At 42.2% G+C, this 19,310-nt stretch overlaps 1 protein-coding gene across 1 annotated transcript in view; it reads right to left on the minus strand.

Annotated features, from left to right (window-relative positions):
* Positions 1–19,310, minus strand: part of cntln (centlein, centrosomal protein) — an 86,160-nt gene that overhangs the window by 16,799 nt on the left and 50,051 nt on the right. Inside the window, exons 17-24 of the mRNA XM_040147379.1 lie at positions 17,341–17,416; positions 16,210–16,291; positions 15,585–15,853; positions 11,958–12,179; positions 10,414–10,511; positions 7,397–7,523; positions 6,962–7,099; positions 5,939–6,124 (exon numbers count right to left, since the gene is read on the minus strand). Of these exons, the coding sequence (XP_040003313.1) occupies positions 5,939–6,124; positions 6,962–7,099; positions 7,397–7,523; positions 10,414–10,511; positions 11,958–12,179; positions 15,585–15,853; positions 16,210–16,291; positions 17,341–17,416 (1,198 nt within the window). The remainder of the gene's footprint in view (positions 1–5,938; positions 6,125–6,961; positions 7,100–7,396; positions 7,524–10,413; positions 10,512–11,957; positions 12,180–15,584; positions 15,854–16,209; positions 16,292–17,340; positions 17,417–19,310) is intronic.

The raw sequence follows: 19,310 nt of genomic DNA on the forward strand, positions 1-19,310 counted from the left end.
AGGAATATGGACCTGAGGGTTGGTTGCCCTGTCGATTGAAAGCTGAGGGAACACAGCTTTGATATCAAACACGCCCCAAGTTTTGCTAAAATCTCCACAGATAGAGAATCATGCATCAGAGAGCGAAAGACAGAGAGCTACTGAAAATACAGCCATTCATTTATTTATTTGCTTTCTGAATGTCTCACAGTACAACAGGGCAGCATAACACTGTTAATAATTAAGCTATGAAGGGCTGTTTCAAATGGTGCCCGAGTGAATGGCAAGTGAGACGAGGAAGGCCTGGGATGCCACAGTTGTCGGGCACTAAATGGGAGTTTGCTCTAAATACAGAGAGACAATTAAATGTTAAAACTGCCACTGTACACGAGAAAGTCAATAAAGTAAACTCCCCTTTGCTTCATTTTGAGCTTATTGATCGAGGCAATAATCTTCTGTATCATTCCCTTGTAAGCCTGCTGAAAAGCTGACCTTGGAATAGATGGTCAGTGTAGGGAAAGGTAGAGACAGGAGAATATGCAGTACACACACAAAAAAAAGTACAACTTACTCTTGGACAGTGCACAATATAACCAAACAAGCAAGAAGTACAATGTCTACACACGCATACACAAACGTAAGTAAAAACACACAAAAACACTCATTGTGCATTACAATAATGACGGTAATCGTACATGAACAATATTGAATAGCAACAAACATCTCCACTCCTCCCTTAATTTCAAACAGGTGGACCAGGTGCCGTTTAGAAAGCCAGTGGTGGTTGTCACAGGAGAGTGCTTAGCGAGTAGCTGGAGGCTTGAAGCCGACAGTATGTGGAGTGTTGCAGTTTGTCTATTAGCAACGAATATAGACAAATATACACATACAGAGCTCAGAAATTCAGAAATTCAAACAAGACGTGTAAGAAAGCCAACATGATCACATAATACAAAGCCCAAACAGATTAAAATAATAATAAAATATAGAAAAATTAAATAAGAGTATATATAAATTGACTCATGGCAGATTTAACTAAATAAAACAAGCGTGAATTGTCTACTAAAATTCCCAATCATCCAAGTCAGCAGCTCAAGTTTGCTTTGACGTAGTCATTCTAGGCAAGAAGAGTTAAACCAGTTTAATTAAATTAAATTTCAAACTGCTAGCACTGTAGAACCATTTTCACAGGTGGTCCTCTACTTCAATGTCAGTGTAATATAAGAAAAATAGCACTGATTAAAGACAATGAGCAGAAATCATAACCATCGTCCAATTCTTGATAGAGTAAGGCATCTTTAGCTCTTTTCCGTGATCTGAGAGCTGTGTTTACCCTTAAGGAATACACAGCTCATTAACTAACAGTCGGAGATCCTATTCTGTTATTTACAGCCTAATAGATATTCACTGTCACTAGTCAAGGGTTACATTCAATTGACCTAAATCCTGCATGTGGAATAATCCAGACAGAGATTAAGGGGTGAATTTATCACTCATTCTCAGCCATGGGAGAGACAAAATGATGGAGGGGGGTATGTGTACACACACACACACACACACACACACACACACACACACACACACACACACACACACACACACACACACACACACACACACACACACACACACACACACACACACACACACACACACACACACACACACACACACACACACACACACAACACACACAATTCAAATATATACATGGAAGGTGCTTTTTTTCCTACATGTGTATGTGTCTGTGTCTGTTTGTTAAGAGCTCTTAGGTTGGCTAGTACCAAAATCACTACAGCCAGAGGGCCAATTTAGAGAGGACGAGGATTAGGGCATGGAGATGGGGATCAAATGAGCAGCTTAAAGACATCCTCTTTAATAACTAGCTAACTCTGAACCTTTTCACACACGAGGACACAAAGGGCCATTCAAAAACATAAAGAACAAAAAGGGAGGAAAAAAATGCTTCAAGTTTGTAAGATCATGCAGGCACTGATGTAAAAAAATAGAACATATATCCTACAAACTTGCCTGAAACGGCTAATTATGGAAGCACCTTTCACAGGTATATGAAAAGTATGAAAGATAAAGGTTGTTACATTATTGTTGTAAGGCACTGCATATCCAAGACCCACAGCAAGTCCAAGTAATTAAAAACACTCATACGTTTTTATTCAGAAAAAAGATATTCTACAATCTGTGCACAATCTTGTGCTTTTCAGCAGGGATGACAAGCCAAAATATTCTCTGTAAGAGAACTACCTCCAGTGTGTGTATGTGAGTGTGTGTGTGTGTGTGTGTGTGTGTGTGTGTGTGTGTGTGTGTGTGTGTATGTGTGTGTGTGTGTGATTCTGAGAGTCTGTGTGTGTTGTGGAGTAGTCACTACATGTAGGGCCACTGTTTAGCAGTTCAACAGCAGTGCTTACAGCCTGGGGCGTGTGCAGGGGCCAAAAGGGTTTGCTGGCACACAATAAAAAAAAATCTCCACACACAAATACACACACACACACACACCCAGGCCACAAAGAACAAAAAAACAAGCTCATAAAGACACACACAGACACATCTATACACACACATGCGCAGCCCTCCGGTACTGATCAATACATGACAAGAGTAAATCTCCTCCGGACGTCAGGCAGTCCAATCAAAGGGCTTGGTGTTCTTATAGGGGATCACAGGAGCCAGGGGGAGACAAACAATGATGTGAATCCTCAACAACAACACAATGGCCCCACCAGTCTAGGGTTATGGGAATGGAGGAGAGGAGTAAAACGTGCGCGAACTGTATTTCTACGCACGTGTGTGTTTTCACGTGTAATGCAGCTTCTATTTTTGGTTACATGTAGATTTGAATGCATCTGTGATTTGCTCACTATATGAATGCTTGTGTGTGTATGCAGCAAATTTGCAAAAAAAATAAAGCTAAAGCTTTAGTTGTCTGAAAGAAATCAGAGACTGGAAAAGGAAGTGGATAGTAAAATACATCTTATACACCTTCAGTTATTCTCAGATTTGAAGTGAGCCATACAAGGACAATAATGTTTCAGTAACTTCTGGTTTTTCCTGTCTTGTGAAGACAAAACAATGGAAAATGGCCACTACACTGTGTCCATAGTCTGCCACTTGATTTATGTGCGTGTGCAAATATACTGCTACTACTCTCTATCTCTGCCAAGCCCTTTCCTGCTTTGACAGACAGGTGTCAGTTGAACAGAGTTGATGCACAGTCGTTATCAGTCTCTGCCAGACACACACAGACTGACACAGACACACAAACACACCTCAAGGTGATGGATTAGGCTTACACAAAGACAACAGTGCCCATTCCCATTGGACACACAGTAGTCTCACAGTGATGGCCTATGTCTACTTATACACTATAACAAAGTGCACATGCATTATGGCACATATGCACATCCAACCACCTTCTAAAATATATAGGAGAACCAGTTGTGGTGGCTGAAGGCTAAGCAAGGTTGTAGTGACGTCATTCCCCCTAGCCACATCCCCAAGCTCCCCCTAGTGAATCCTGAGGCATGCCGAGGCCAGATGGGATGTGTAATACCTCCAGTGTGTTCTGGATCTGGGTCTTCACCCAGTTGGACATGCCCAGAATATGTCCACAGGGAGGCACAATGCAGATGTCTTGATCAGATGCTTGAAAAACCTAAACTGGCTCCTTTCAATATGAAGGAGCAATGGTTCTACTCTGAGCTCGTTCTGAATATTCTTGTAGTTATTAAATGTGCTCATTTAATAACTACCCTTATCTTTAGGTCATTAGGCTCATGACCATAGTTAGGGTCTGGAATGAGAACTGACAGGTAAATTGAGAACTTTGCCTTGAGACTCAGCTCCCTCCTCCTCAAAACAGTGTGGTACAATGCTTGAATCATTGGTGTCACGACAGTTCACTTCTTTATTTTCTAAGCACGGCATCGGAGGTGCTGATTCACATCATGCCTAGACTGCAATCCACCCCATTTGATGGCGGAAGTCAGTGTTTAATGAAGCCAAACATGGCAAAAAGCAGCTATGCAATCCTGGGGTCACCAAACTTGAGACTCTCCACTCCTTGAAATACGAACAAAGCTCTCACTCTGATTATACAGTTATTACACTGGCACCCCAATTTCCTGAGTACCTCCCAGAACACACCCCACAGAAACATAGTTAAGCCTCCTCCAAGTCCACAATCCACATCAGGGTTTCCACAAGTGTATTGCAAGCCTGGTGGCCCACTGGGCCTAAGCATTGGGGAATATTTTAAAATGTATTTTTAAGATGTTTTTGAACTACAGTTACAGTGGGGCAGCTCGGTTGGGAAACATTGATATAATGGTTGGAAAGCTCACCAGCGACATCTTTTAGGTAAAACGGGAATGCATTTCTGATATCAGTGTTCTTTACCCTCATTCTGCGTAGAATGACGTCCAAGACTTGACGCTTCCAACTATCAATAGCTAACGCAAAAACCTTAGACAGATTTTTCAGAAGGCCAAATACTGGCGGTGATGGCGATGAGGAAGAGACTGCTGAAATTTGCAGCTCCACCTAGTCAACAATGTTAGCCGAGCCTTGGCTGGACAGAGCGCAGCTGGCGAGCGCCCCATCCTCTGTAACTCCGTTAGCACAAAAATTGCTGTGTCTAACAACTTTGCTGGGTAAAACACTGCACTTGTGGGTTGGATTGCCACTGACCTCCATATGACATTGAAGAAGTGAAACACTAAGAAATCCCAACAATATCCAGAGGCTTCAGCATGTAAGGGTGAATCTCATTAACCCCAAGCAACCTTTCACTGCACAGTTTTCTCAGTTTTCTGATTACCTCAATGACTTCTGCCAAAAAGAACAGCCTAAGCACAGCCGGCCCTGCCTCCCCTTCCTGTTTCAAAGTTTGACAGAACCCCTCTAAGGCCATTTGACGGTCTTCTCCATGGAATCCCCGAATTCATCCAACTCCTGAGTTTTTACTTCCTCACCAACAGACTCAGCAATCCCTCTGGCCTCTCAATACCCATCTGCTATCAATAAGTTCTTGGCTACATGGCTTGACAGACGCTGACAGTCTTATGGCAAAAACTAAAAGCAGCCACAACCACAACCCAGGCTTTGGGCATTGATCCCATAAGTTTTATGTCCCCAACTTAAATGGGTGATGCAGAAAAAATTCCTTGAGAGCTGTGAGTTGAAGTAGGCCTCTCCCAGACTTCCCCAGTTCACATTCAGTTACTTTACTGAGTCTGTCCAGCAGCTTCCTCTGCCACCCTTACTAACCACCAGGTAATGGCCAGTTGACAGCTCCGCACTGCACTGAGCGGCCAAGACATACAGCTGTAGATATGATGATATGACTACAAAGTTGATCATCGTTCCTTGGCCTAAGGTGTTGTAGTACCAGATACACATACAGTATGCTCATTTTATCTTAGACTCAAAGATGGGGTTAATTATGGACTAGCACAGAAGTCCAAAAACAAAACACCATTCAAGTTTAGACTAGGAAAGCTGTTCCTCCAAGTCCATCAGGACCCCCACCAGAGATCCAAAGAGAGCTGAATACAACTGGTTTTTGGCGTACAGGCACGAGCAAAAGTCAGAAACTGCTGCATGACACACAGTCACATATAGCGAAACTCTCTCAAACTCTGGGGAAAATCGCAAGTCATTAGCACTCCACTGGGGGATTGGCACAGCACCACAAGGGGGGGTGGAGCTGGCAATCTATGTCCCATGAGCCAGTTTTCATTTACAGGGGTCAGCATGCCAGGACCCTGCCTTCACCCTTTGCCCAATTAATAGATCAAACCCCTAAACCAAACCTTGCTGATGGTACACCCACATAATATCATAGGTAAAGAACTTGCAGGCATACTACACCATACCGGTTTAAGATGAGTTAAATGATTCAAACTCTGGACACCTTTTATGCCTTACCCCTTTTTTACAGTACCTTGATGAAAAGATGAAGCTGCTCCAGCTGGGAGTTGGCCTTGCCTAGTTGTCTCTGAAGCCTGTCCAAGGCATGGGAGCTCTGCTGGGTCAACCCCTCCATTTGCTCAGTGGCTGTCTGTTCCAGCGCAGCCAAAGCCTGCTCTCTGGCTCCTACACGAGCCTGTAGGGCATGCATGCGCTGCTCCTGTAAAGAAAATTAGCAGCTGGTCAGTTGAAAGCAAAATATCTTGTTTTGTTTCAGGAAAAACTAGAATGTTTACAACGGCCTGTAAGACATTTGTGGCAATTGTAGTAAGTTAAGAATTTGAAATTTTATGATTTAGTGGTAGTGTCTAATCTGGGGACACTGAGAATGAACGGGCTGAAAGCGACACATAGACCGAACCAATTTTCAACAGGATTAACTCATTTTTTGAATATCATTGGAATAATTTTAAAGATGCAATTATCACAAAAAGTGTATTCTTAATATACAGGTGCCTATGAAAAGTACTTAACCCACCTGGGACTTTAACATTTTTAAAATTTAATTTCATTATTTCACAACTTTGAATTATTATTATTTTTTTTTTACCTTGACATTTGAGTCTTTTACTGTGGAGTGTCAAAAATATTTAATTTATCATCTGTGATTCAAAGTTGTACAACAATAAACATTAAAAAGTCCAAGGGGTTGAAATGTTCTACTTACAGCTGGGGTGTTAAACGCATGAATGGAAGTTACATTTTCTCAAATCCTGAAACTTTTCCTTTCTTTCTACTAATGACATACTGTTAAATATGATATGATATGATGGCAAAAGATGTTAACAAGTGCTGTATACTGTGATAGTGCAGAGGTACACAGAAGTTAATTATGCAGGTCAGTTACTGAACAGAACTTGCCTCTCATTGTGCAAAGTGAACAAAACAACATGTTGAAAACAAAAGTGAAGTTATCCAAAACACAATCGTGATGCAACATTTCAAATGATTAATTTCGTATGATCCAAGTAAGAACTGGCAGATGGCTGTCTACAACCTTTTTTTCCAGGTCCTCTTTCAGTTTTGTACAGGAGACCTCATACTGGTTTTTCTCTGTGGTTGCCACATTCAGTCTTCTCTTTAGAGATTCAATGAGGGCTTTCCTATTGGTGGCCTCTTCTGATAAAGTCTTCACCTGGAAAGAGGTAAAGCAAAGGGGAAATGGGAAGGTAAAAAGCAAAGCTGAACAAAGGGGAGGGGACACTGCAATTCTCCTTTATATTCGTCTTAAGTTTCATTCAAATCAACTAAGTTAACATCCATTCTTTAAGTAAATATAACAGTAACTGAAATGGATTTCCTTTCCCTTTAGTCATCAAGGAGGAACAACCTCTGAGCATGAGAAATGCTGAACACCACAATATTCTACCAAAGAGAATCAACGTAATCAGATGCAATGATGATGGCTTCAGCTGTGATGTTTTGTGTGTACCTTCTTCTCCAGCTCATCCAACTGTCCTCGGTAACTTTTCTCCATCTCCTGCAGGAACTTCAGTCTTGTCTTCAAGTCCTCCACCAACTGCCTTTTCATGTTCACATCTCGCTCTGTGTGGCTGGCTCTGAAAACATACCAAAAAAAAAAAGGCACACACACAAATATGGTATAAAGCATAAATGAGTATGAATTCTACACAGATATTCATTAATGCACAGACACAAACTTACATACAGCATCTACATAGCAGAACAAGCAGACTCACGCAGGGAGGCAGGCAGGCAGGCAGGCAGGCAGACACACAGACAAACAGACACACAGACAGACAGACAGACACACAGACACACAGACAGACAGACAGACACACAGACAGGCACACACACACAAACACACAAAGCTGGCAGGCACAGTGTCCCCATGCAGTGCATCAGGCATGACAGCTCATTATGACAACTAAATACACTGGCATGCTGTTTGGGTAAGTGGAGGGGGGTGTAATAAGGATGCATATATAATTCTAACTGGCATATATTAGAACAAGTGCTCTGGAGGGGAATGCCGCACTACGTGGGACCGGGGAGTCCTTTTTGACAAACGACATTTTGAATCAGCAGCGACACTACTTGAAAGAGTGTAATCAAATATTTAAATGTTTATTATTTTCAGCTCAGTATTGCACCAGTCACATATAAAAACACATCAACAGAGGAGCTTAGCTTGGGGGAGACTGATTATGAAGGGAATATGCACTAAAAAGTGTTGTTTGTTTGTGCTGTACTTTGCTGATAATACTTCCCTAAAGAGAGGGAAGGTCATATTGTAAACTTTTCATGTCTTAACTGTTGCAAACATCACTTCCTCTATCTATAAACTGCTGTATTGACATGTTTAATATTCCAGCATTCTGCAGAGCAATATTACGGTGAGGCCTTTAATAAATGGGCTCAGTATGTTAGCATGTTTTATTCCGTTTTCATAAAAGGCAAATATGAATCATTTTTCATGGTTGTCTATACCTTGGGGAATTGGAACAAATAGAATAAAGATCATAAGGATGCAGTTAATTAAAATGTTTTTTTTTTTTAAATTTCAAAGATGTAGTGGATTTCTTATCTCCCACATACATCATGGCTTGTGTGTTTTAAATAAATAGATGACGCAACGCTAGAGCAAATGCTTTCGTGTAAGTAAATGTCCCTGTCTCCCTAGGTGGATAAGTGCCTGAGGGCAGACTGGCTAAATAAATGTGAGCTTGTCCTATTGGAGTGACATTAAATTAAATGAGAGAGGAGTCTAGCCTGGGGACTTTGGGGGGAAGTAGCGCTGACTGGTTACCCCATGGATTTGGCCATTAATGAGAAAACCCATATTGAACCTTTCAGATGACTGTCTGGTGTTGACTTAAAGACGTAGAGCAGCAATAAGAGCCCCAGCAGCTCCCTCTGCCCCAGTGCTAATGGCAATTAGATCGACAACATTTATTTTAGATGTTCTCTTCTTCTGCACCCCAAAAAGAATAGAGGATAAAAAAGAATGAAGGATATATGGTGCTTCTGCTGTAGCGTGTGATCTCTATTTATGAGTTTTAGTGGAAAGAGAGAAAGAGAGCCTCAAACTCTATCCCGATCACACACACACGTTTGTTCCCTTTGTTCTGAGCTTGTTGGCAATATTGTTCATCAAACATGCGTGTATTGTAATCATAACAGTCAGTGGTCTGAAGTGTGTGTGTGTGTGTGTGTGTGTGAGAGAGAGAGTGAGAGCACATATTTCTGTGTATGTTGTTAAGAATGAGTGCGGGTGGACGTTTCATGTGGCTGATAGACAACAGGGCTAAAGATGAAAGAAGCAGCTTCATAAATAAGGCAGGGCCATAGTGCCGGATATTGACTGAGGACATGCCGGTGTACTTTGAAATTCATTTCTTTTTTCCCCCCTTCTCTTCTTTATGGCGAAGAAGCCTTGCTCCCTGTGTGTGTGCTGAGATGTATATTTCAGAAACGTCTAGACATGTCTTTCATTTTGAGAAGGGGTCCCTCCATGGAGGCAAATGGAGTGGTAGGCTAGAAGAGATGGCGAGTTACATGTGTGTGTGTGTGTGTGTGCGTGAGCGAGTGTGTGACAAGAGCCCGAGGAGAGGCTGAGGCTGTCGTGGAAACTCTGCTGAGGGATGTTCACTCTGTCTGGCTGTGATCCGCCGTGCTTTGGTCATACACAAACACATACCCACTGTGATTGTACACATGCCCTGTATGCATTATTGAGAATGGCAGGCAGAGGACACGGCATAGTAGACAAAGAGAACGCGAAGGAGAAAAGCCAAGTTGTTCTTCGTACCTTTCTTTCAGTTCAAAGATGATATCCTAATGCAAAATGAGGATATACTCTTTTCACAACACTGTTCAAATCTTGACAGTTTCCGTGAGTGAATTGTTTATAGCTATACATTCTGACTGTGTAATGCAGCGAGTGCTACAGTAGGTGAACCGTGTAACTCATTAGGGCTTGTGGCCTACAGGCCAGAGTGATGCTGTGTGGGTTTTAGTGTCATGGGCCAAAATGGTCCCTCCTGCGGCACAGAAACAATCAATACACTGCTTTGATCAGCACTCCACATCAACTACCCACATAAGCAACACCACACTACATGACACGCAAGACACCCACATGCACACATGTGTATACACACTAATTCCTTCAGTCGTTTTTATAGACTCGCTCATGAGAACATGCATAATTTGACAAATGATTCATGCAGAGGAGAAACATGCATAAGTGGAGTGCAGCAGGCAGAGTGCTGCCACATGGTGGAATCAAACACTAGAGATGAGAACTGTACAGAATGTGCACGCATGCAGACAGAGACACAGTGAGATGGAGAAACAAAGACAGACTGAGGGATGAGGAAATAAGAAAGGTAAAGTAAGAGCTGTACTGCAGAGCATCAGTATAAAAGGAACACAAAGAAAAAGAAATAATAATAATAGTAATGGAGAGAAAGGTGCAAAACTAACTTGTCCTGCAGCTGTTGGAGCTTGTCCTCCTTCTCCTGGAGTTGGCCTCGCAGGGCTTTGTTAGCTGCCACCTGCCTTGTGACCTCCGCACTTGCAGTCTGGGGGGAGGGCACATGGCGTGTGTGTGTTTGTTAATGTGTTTGAGTCTGTGCGATAGGGGGTGGGGAACATTTTCACGACAAGGCTGATGACAGGTCAGGCACAGCATGCCTCCTCATTATAGGTACAGCGGGAGGGTGGAAGGTACTAAAAGAGGTTAAGAGGAATACTGTATTTTTCAAAGTGGATGAGATAAGGGGAGTAATTAGGAAAACTAACAATTTGTAGACCAATACCACTGAATATATATGTATGGGGATATGACTAATATGCTTATCAAAAGATTTAAAATACCCAGTAGTGAACATTTTGTTAATATTAATAACATTTCTGTACATTAGAATATTTGGACATAACTTATGTTTTTATTGCATTAAGCTAGTGATACTTGTGATATTTTTGTAAACTACACCACTTTTGTACTTTACTCTTTTTCTTTCTTTATGCCTCATGATGACAGATTGGCTTCTTATCATAAGACTGAGGGATATCTAAATGTGCATGTTATCTTCAGTTTAAAGGGCCCCATTTCTCTTGTGGGAACTGTACCAGTACAAGCTTTTGACAATGTGCTCACTCAGTGTGTGCACCCCCACAGTGCTTCCCTCGCCTCTCCCTTTTGGTGTCACCTGACATGACTTCCGCGGCTGTGTGTAACGACAGCAGCAATCTGCTTGGTGACACTGATGAGCTGGCTGTGGAGAGGGTGATAATACTGTGGCACCACTCACACCTTATTCCCTATGATGTAGGGCACGTCTCTACTGTTATTCCTCATTTCTCATCTCTCTGACAGGTACTCCGTAATAAGATCAAATGATAAGAAATGCTAATTCATGTCGAAATCACATGCAATTTCAGGTGATGTCAAGTGTAAATTGAAAGGCTCAAGAATCTTTTTTTTTTTTTTTTACCCACCATGATTTGAAAGTAAAAACTTGACAGAGTTTCTTTCAGAGTTTCTAAACTCCTCAAGGACTGCAGGGTGTTCAAAACAGTGAGATATTAAAGTGACTCAGAAATATTGATGTTTGAAAAAATACCGGGGAAATATTTTTTCTTACTAAAAAAACATAAATGCATGTGTGATCCAATACTGCGTGGTACTGCATAGCAATTAACAAAATGGCAGCAAAGGGAAAATTCAAACTAAAATGTGCAAAATTCACAAATTAGATTTTCTTACTTTTGTTCACATACTTGCCTGATGCACCACTGTACTTACAAACATTTATGAGCCAAATAGCATTAATACTCTCAAATTTGACCTTGCTATTCATGCTATTATCCTTTCAAGCTTCCTAATGCACAAATTTGGAAATTAACACAATCTTTAATACCATCATCCTATTAAGAGATTTATCTCATAAGGCGTGCACAATAAGACAAAACATTACGGAAATGCATTAACTCTGGAGCTCTATTTGTAACTTACACCAACTAACCTTAAGTTTGGCTTTAAGTTGTTTGATCTCAGCCTCCATGGCCTGGGGGACAGGGTTAGTTGGGGTGGGCATGCCTCTGCCCTGACAGGAACAGTCTGCATTTACAGGTGCCGTTGGTGGTGGTGCAGTTTGCTGGAGAAATTTGATCTGCCTCCACTGCTCCAGCTCCATCTCCAGATCCTTTTTCTGCTGCTCCACAACAGCCAGGTCAGAGGTCAGTTTCTGCAGATTGACCCACAGAAAGAATTGGTGGACTAGGCTACTAATGATGATGGTGCAACTAAAAACAAAAGTTTTGTCTACCGTTATTAAAACAAAGACACCAACAGTTGTGTTATAGGATGGTGAGAGTTAAAAAGTGATGGGAGATACGATATACTGCTACATGAATTGACATTCACTTGAGGAAGTTTGAGTAAAACCAAAACCCAGCATTCTCTGCCTTACAATGCAAAAATATATTACTGTTGTAAAAAAAAAAAAAAAAAAAAAAAAATCTTCTGACTTAGACAAGTTTTAAATTTTAAATTCAATTTACATGAATATGATAAATGCAGAGACAAAGTGAACACAATATGTTTGAAATAGTGTATGTGTTAACCACGGGAGAGCTACGGGCTCTGCTTTAATATCTCGTATGTGATAAAATTCCTTTTTTATGCTAATTAGGAAACAGATGATGCTGTTGTTCGGTCAATAGGGCCTAATTCTCACAGTGATTGGCATGCATAATGAAGCCATCTTGCAGAATCAGAGAGCACTTTGGGACAGAGGGAGTTCAGCATTTGGTGAGTGGTTGGGTTTAGAGTGATGAACGATAATGGCTCTAGCTGATCATGTACAATGTACAGTATATCAATGATTCTAAACATAAGGATCTGAGGTGAACACTTTTAACCACATGTGTGCGGTGGAGCTCAAAAAAGCTCTTTGCCTGCTTATTAAGAAAATATGGGGCAGGAAAAAAACATCTCTAAGTTTGATTCAATACTGCCACAATTAGCTGATCTGGTATCATATCAAAGATCAAGAATACGTAATGGCACAAATAAGAGACATGATACATGAAGATGTATGCTGCACACATGGGGTAAATACTGGAACACAAGCGAGGAAAACACACACACACACACACACACACACCCAAGTGAAACCACAGATTCCCAAGGGTTTGCTCTCTGCTCTGCATACATAGAGGTTATTGATATCTGGTTGCTGGCTGACACCTTTTAATAGAATCCCTCTTGTTTTAGGTTTCCTCTGCTCTGTTGAAGACGCACATGCCATATCCCCGGGGAGGGGGAGAGAGAGGAGTAGGAGTGATAGAGTGATAGAGAGCGAGGTGTAGAGGATAAAAAGTGGGGCTATGGCTGCAGTGGCAGTAATGCACGAATTAAGAGTGGCATTGATGACACTTCCTGTAAGACAGGCTCTGATTTCATAGGCCATTTTCAGCCCTGGTGAGAGATGACACTGACATGGACTGATATACTGGTGATCCATTAGGCTGGAAGAAAGGACACCTCTCTCTCTCCTGTCTGAGTAGTGGTCTCACTGATGTTGTTCCGAGTGATCATCATTAGGATAAAATAAGGAAACGCATGACGCTAAAACAGCTGCACGCCCCAGCACATAAACAGTATAACTGCAAAGTGAATTCGTCAACATAAATAAACCACAGGAACACTAGTGTAATGTCTTACTGTACCATCTCCTCAGTCCTTTTGGAATTATCCTGCTGGCCAGACTTTTTATGTGATATGTGTTGCAAATATCATTAAAATGTAAATAATCTTTTTAAGTTCTGTCAGCGATGTCTGTTGCACTCCATAATCCTGTGATAATCCCAGCCCCTTGCATGTTAGAGGAGGGCAGCACACTCCACACTTGAAGAGATAAAGCTGTTAAATTTGGAGGCGATGTCACAGTTCACTGAAAAGTGAGGTAAATGGGGAAGTAATGATAATGAATAAAGTAGCTAATCCAAGCAACCAAATAAGCCTGTATCTGGATGATACGCGTGACTAGCAAATTTCGTCAAGAGCTAGACTTGGTAGGACTAGGCGGGCATGCTTCACCTGTCACCTGAGTTATTTAAGCTTCTTGCGACAACTTAAAGTTTCATTCCAGTTTATTACAAATTAGGTCTCATTTTCATAGTTCTTGGACAATATTTTACTGATTATAACATCTAGATCTAGGGATCGTTGCCCTATGCTTAGATGTCAAAGTTAATTATTATAGATTTTACGGCAGCATAATATTGTATAAATAGCAGCTATTAAATGCAGTTAAGACATCCAAACTCATACGAAAAACAAAGCTAGGAGGGGAATAATAAGTGGAACATGCAAGTAAGAAAAGAAGGAATAAGGAAATAAGTTTTAAGGATGGAAGGAGGCAAGTAAGAAAGCAACAAGGGAAGGACGGAATGGCCGATGGATCAGGAGACAGAGCAACACAAACAAGTTTCTGTGAAACTGCCATGCTACTTCTCACATGATGGCCCCTGTGGAGGCTGTCCTAAGCCAATTACAAGCAGAGAGTTTTAGTTGGGAGTTGGCCAGGACTGGCTGGAACAAGCCCAAAGTCCATCACCTCTTGCCCTTTCCAGAGAGGGCAACAAGACCGGGCTTTGGCCAGTCAGTCGGCTGCAACTTTCTCTAGAGGAGTGGCATTAATACTGCACAAGGAAACAAACAGGAAGACAACAATTCCCTCTCTGTCCACTCACTCAAACAACAGTGCATGTTGTGTGTGTTTGTGTGTGTATGTGTGTGCGTTTACTGCTGTATCTGAGTCTAAGGTCTCGTTGGGCTTCAGCAATCAGATGCCCGGGTTGGAGGACAAGGGCCACTTCCTAGGTAGCAACACTAATTCTGGCCTGTGTGTACAAGTGCACTATACTGTATATGTATTGTTCCACAGAGCAAATATACAGACATACAGACACATGCACCTAATCAGGTGTCTAGTGTGCCTTCGCTGGTTGCTGCTACGTCCGAAATCACCAAAAGAAGTCTCCTGCCTGTCGAATTAACGACTGTGTCTGTCTAGGTGTTGGTGTGTATATATGTGTCTGTGTGTGTGTGTGTGTACAAATATGTTGGTGTGTACAAGGAGGTCCTGACAGGAAAGATAATGTTTAGGGGCAAAGTGCTTGGTGTTTTATTTATAGTCTATACCAAGTCTATGAGTTTCCTTCCTGGAGGCAGGTACTAAATAACTCAATGGGTGTGTGGCACTGGACTCAATTACCTTGTATTCGTCTGTGGACACGAGTGCACGTATTTGAAGAAATGTAACTCCTAGTGACACAGATTGTTGTGGAGAACTGGCTTACTAAAACATTCAGCAGGAAGAGACAACAGCAGAGTCAAAGAGAGAAAGAGAGATTCTTCTCCTCTCTTCTGCTCCGTGGTGCTGACCTCCACAGGCGAGGGTAGGCCTGTCAGCCACACTTATTAAGCATGATAAGGGCAAAGGACCTGATACTGCTGCACTCTCAGCGCTGAGCAAATACGAAAAAACCAGAAAAAGAAAGACAAAGACAGACAAATAAGAAACTTCCCAACACTTACAACTGGCTTTCCCCTCTGCTCATCTCCCTGTTTTTTCCAAAGTTACCTGTGTGAGCTGTTTGCTGCTGGAGAGTTTCTCAGTGAGAGAGTTGAGCTGTGCCGTGATTTTCTCATTGGCCCTTCGCAGCTCTTTGGCTGAAAGCACAGCATCTTTCCTGGCACTTCGCAGTATGTCAATGTGACACTGTAGGGACTCTATGCGCTGCTGCAGAGAAGAGGAGGAGCAGTGCTGGGTCTTCATCAGCATCCTCTTCCTCCTCCACCTCTTTTTCTCTCCTCTCGTCCCTCGTTCCCAGGGCTCATGCTGTTTATCGTCTAACAGAAGGAAGTACATGCAGGTGCCTCAGAGTTGACAAGTGCACAGAAAAGCTCCAAATCCCTATTTAGAAGCTACTGCTGGGATTTAGCAGGCATGTGTAAAATTGTCTTTGTGTATGCACAAGTGAAAACTGTGATATATTTGACAACTTGAATGATTAACATTTTCCATTTATAACTAACTGAGGAGTGTCAAGTTCTTGAAAAACAAAAAACAAAAAAATAAGACAAAAAAGAAAGCTTGTTAACTTCTCAAATACTTGTTTCTGATCGAGTGTTTTTCCTGCTTCAATTAATAGTCGATTACATTTTTGTAGTTTTGAATTGGTGTGAAAAAGGAAACCTTATGCTACCTTGGGCCAGAACACTGGGTTGTTTTCTGTGAGATTCTGCTGCTGGTGCTTCTGTGTTTGAGATGAATGAACACCTGTAGGCCTGAGAGAACAGAAAAGTCAGAAACGGTGATGAAAAGCAGCTGTTTAATGTAACACAACTGGTTGACATGTTGTGCTTCCTGAGATGTGGCTCATAATGACACTATGATCACAGGATGTGCTCAGTTTAACGCGACAAGACAAATCACCCTGTGCTTTAATAATTCACCTGAGCGTGTTCAACTGACTTCAACTTCAAGCTTCTCAGCACAGATATTACTTCTGACAGCTGCCTGCAAATGCCTCCTTTGTTTAATCACTGTCTGAAAGCTCTGATTTACTCCTATAGTATGATGTGTGTGTGTGAGTGTATAGTCATTTGCACTCATAAGTGCCTATGCGGGACACCTCCCAACTGCACCATTGTTTGTAGTGACATCAAAGAAGCCCCCCCCCCTTTCTCTCTGCTTTTTTCCTTTGTACGGGGTCAGGTAGGATTTGATCAATGCCAGGTTTGATCTCATGGTGCCTTGCAGAGAGGAGAAGGGAGATGAACCCTTTGGTTAGTGACATAAGACGTGAGGGGCTGGGTCTGTCATAGCCATGAGCATCGAGGAGCTGATGGGCACATTTAGCAGATCTGGAGTGGACAAACTAAGGGAGATCTTAGAGTAAGGGTCCTGACAGCTCCCTGGCTACATGTACAACAACAACCCTCTCTTCCTCTCCACCTTCCACCTTGCTCCCATCCTTCTGAAAAGAGAAAGAGAGGAGAAGAGATAAAGACAGAATATCTTTAAAGGTCCCCCTCTTTCCTCTCTTCATCTCTCTTCTTGATGCACATCTCTCTCTGGGGTTTGGAACTGCCATGTCCTGTTGGGAAGTGGTTTGATGCGGACAAGAGTAAGGGTCCAGGCCTATTGATTTCATGGGTTTGGAGAGGAGATGGAAAAGACAGAGCACCCACAACCACACATGAGGAAGCCTTTGTGATTGCAGGAGTAAAGGGAGTGGCCAGTTAAAAGACGCATACTTTGTAAAATTTTCACACTGTTCTGATACAGCTTATGGTTATATCATTGAGAGATTAAAGGATGAGGGCAAACCAACCTTTCTGTTAGTATGTTGTCTGTAAGGTGCTGAGGGGACACTGTTGAGACTGTCCGAGTACTCCTCCCCACTGTTACTGTGGAGAAAGGCGAGAAGGGTTATTACAGGCCAGAAGTTGAACCCACAACACTGGTTCTGAAAGTACCACCCCTGAACAAAAAATCCAATTTACCTTTTATGGTTGATTTAGTTGACATCAAGCAAAAATATGTGCATTTTGCCCCCCCCCTCCTCCAACAGAAAATCAATGTCCCATCCAATTTCTGAGCTGGAAGTGTAAATGTGGGTGTAAATTAAGTGAAAAGCTCCAGTGTCTGATGCTGATGGTGAATGCATCAACATGTATGAGAGCGGCTGTGGCCTTCATTAGCCCTCTGTGTGTGACAGACATGTGTGAGAGGCACGGCTGAGCGGAGCCAAGCAAAGTTGCATCTGATGGACACCCGGTAAGGGCTTCCTGAGATACACACGCATACACACACACGCACACACAGGTTTATTGACAGTGACCTTTGATGTGAAGGTGGAAGCCAGTGACATTTACGCTGGCGGGTTTATTAAGGTGGGGCCTGGGAGAAGCAGTGGAGGTAAAGACCACAGAGAGAGGATCTAACTGGAACATGGCAAGACTGGGGGCTAGTTAGGGTTAAACTTTGTCTGGAAGGGGCACAGGGACTTGCTGAGGATCACTAATCACTACCACTAAGACCAAGGTTACATACATTTGATGGAAAATGCTACCCGGTTACTGCTGGTGAGACAGCTAAACAGGTCTGACTTAAATTCAGCAATGTGAATACATATGTAAATTCATCTTTTTGTTAATTTTAATAAATATCATATGCAGACTCAAACTGACAAATACTGCACTCATCATGATACTCTGTGTACACCGTAAACATGAGGCCAATCAGACATCAAGAATCACTGAAACTGGATCCACAGACTATCAAAGTTGGCTCCTGCATGTGCTTTAATATACAACACACAAGAAATGCTGTGCTGGCATGTTAACTTAATACTTCAGGGGGTATATGTGTGTCTGTTTGTGTAGTGTACCCATACTGTACATAAACACAGGTGTATGCATTTAGAGGCTGGATGCAAAATTGTGCAGGTCAAATACAGACACAAACTGAATGAAAAACCTGAAAGAATGAGTGGAGAAACATAATGGACACACATGCAAGGCCATTGGTTGAATGTTAAGGAAGCTTCAACATGTGAACGGGGGGAGACAGGCAGCGAACCACAAACCCTGCGATAAATGAGCCACAGCCCCCCAATCAAAACACCAAATGAGGGATTAACTTTGGCCTTGAACAATTGCCTTGAATCCCTCCAATAAAGCTCCAGGGCATTGAAGCTGTTCTGGTGGCGTGTGGTGGGCCAACACCTTACTCAGAAACTTAATATTGGTTCTTATTTGTTACATTTTGTCCTTGTCGGTAATTTGCCCACCATATGTAATGTTGTGTCTTCCAGCAGTGATCAAGAGCATATGAAATATATAAATGAAATTTATATACACATATTACTTATTCCTTCTAAGAAAACCATTCAGTAAGATATTCTCCATACCCCCTGCTCCCATTCTGTACTGCTCACCAACAAAACTGATGATCCTCTCAAAATGGTCAGCTGCCTCTAGCAGCTCAAAACTTGCGAGAGCGAGCCAGAGGCAGCGAGGAAAAGAAGGGGAAAAAAACAAAGACTTGGCAGTAGCCTTAACAAGTCTGACATCTTTATTTGGCAGTGTAAGGCCAAAGCTCCTTAGGCAGAAATACTGTATTTCCGGGAGAGCCTACCAGACATACTGCTACAGAAGACCCATGCGAGATAAGAGACGCAGAAGGCTTTACAGTTACAAATCAGTTGACAGGTGCCTTAAATAAGACAACATCTCAGTTTAGACCCCTTTTTCACAAATCCACTTAGATCCTCCTCTCAGGTAAAGCGTATATTAGACT

The sequence above is a fragment of the Xiphias gladius genome, chromosome 15 (assembly GCF_016859285.1).
Source record: "Xiphias gladius isolate SHS-SW01 ecotype Sanya breed wild chromosome 15, ASM1685928v1, whole genome shotgun sequence".
NCBI classification, from domain to species: Eukaryota; Metazoa; Chordata; class Actinopteri; order Istiophoriformes; family Xiphiidae; genus Xiphias; species Xiphias gladius.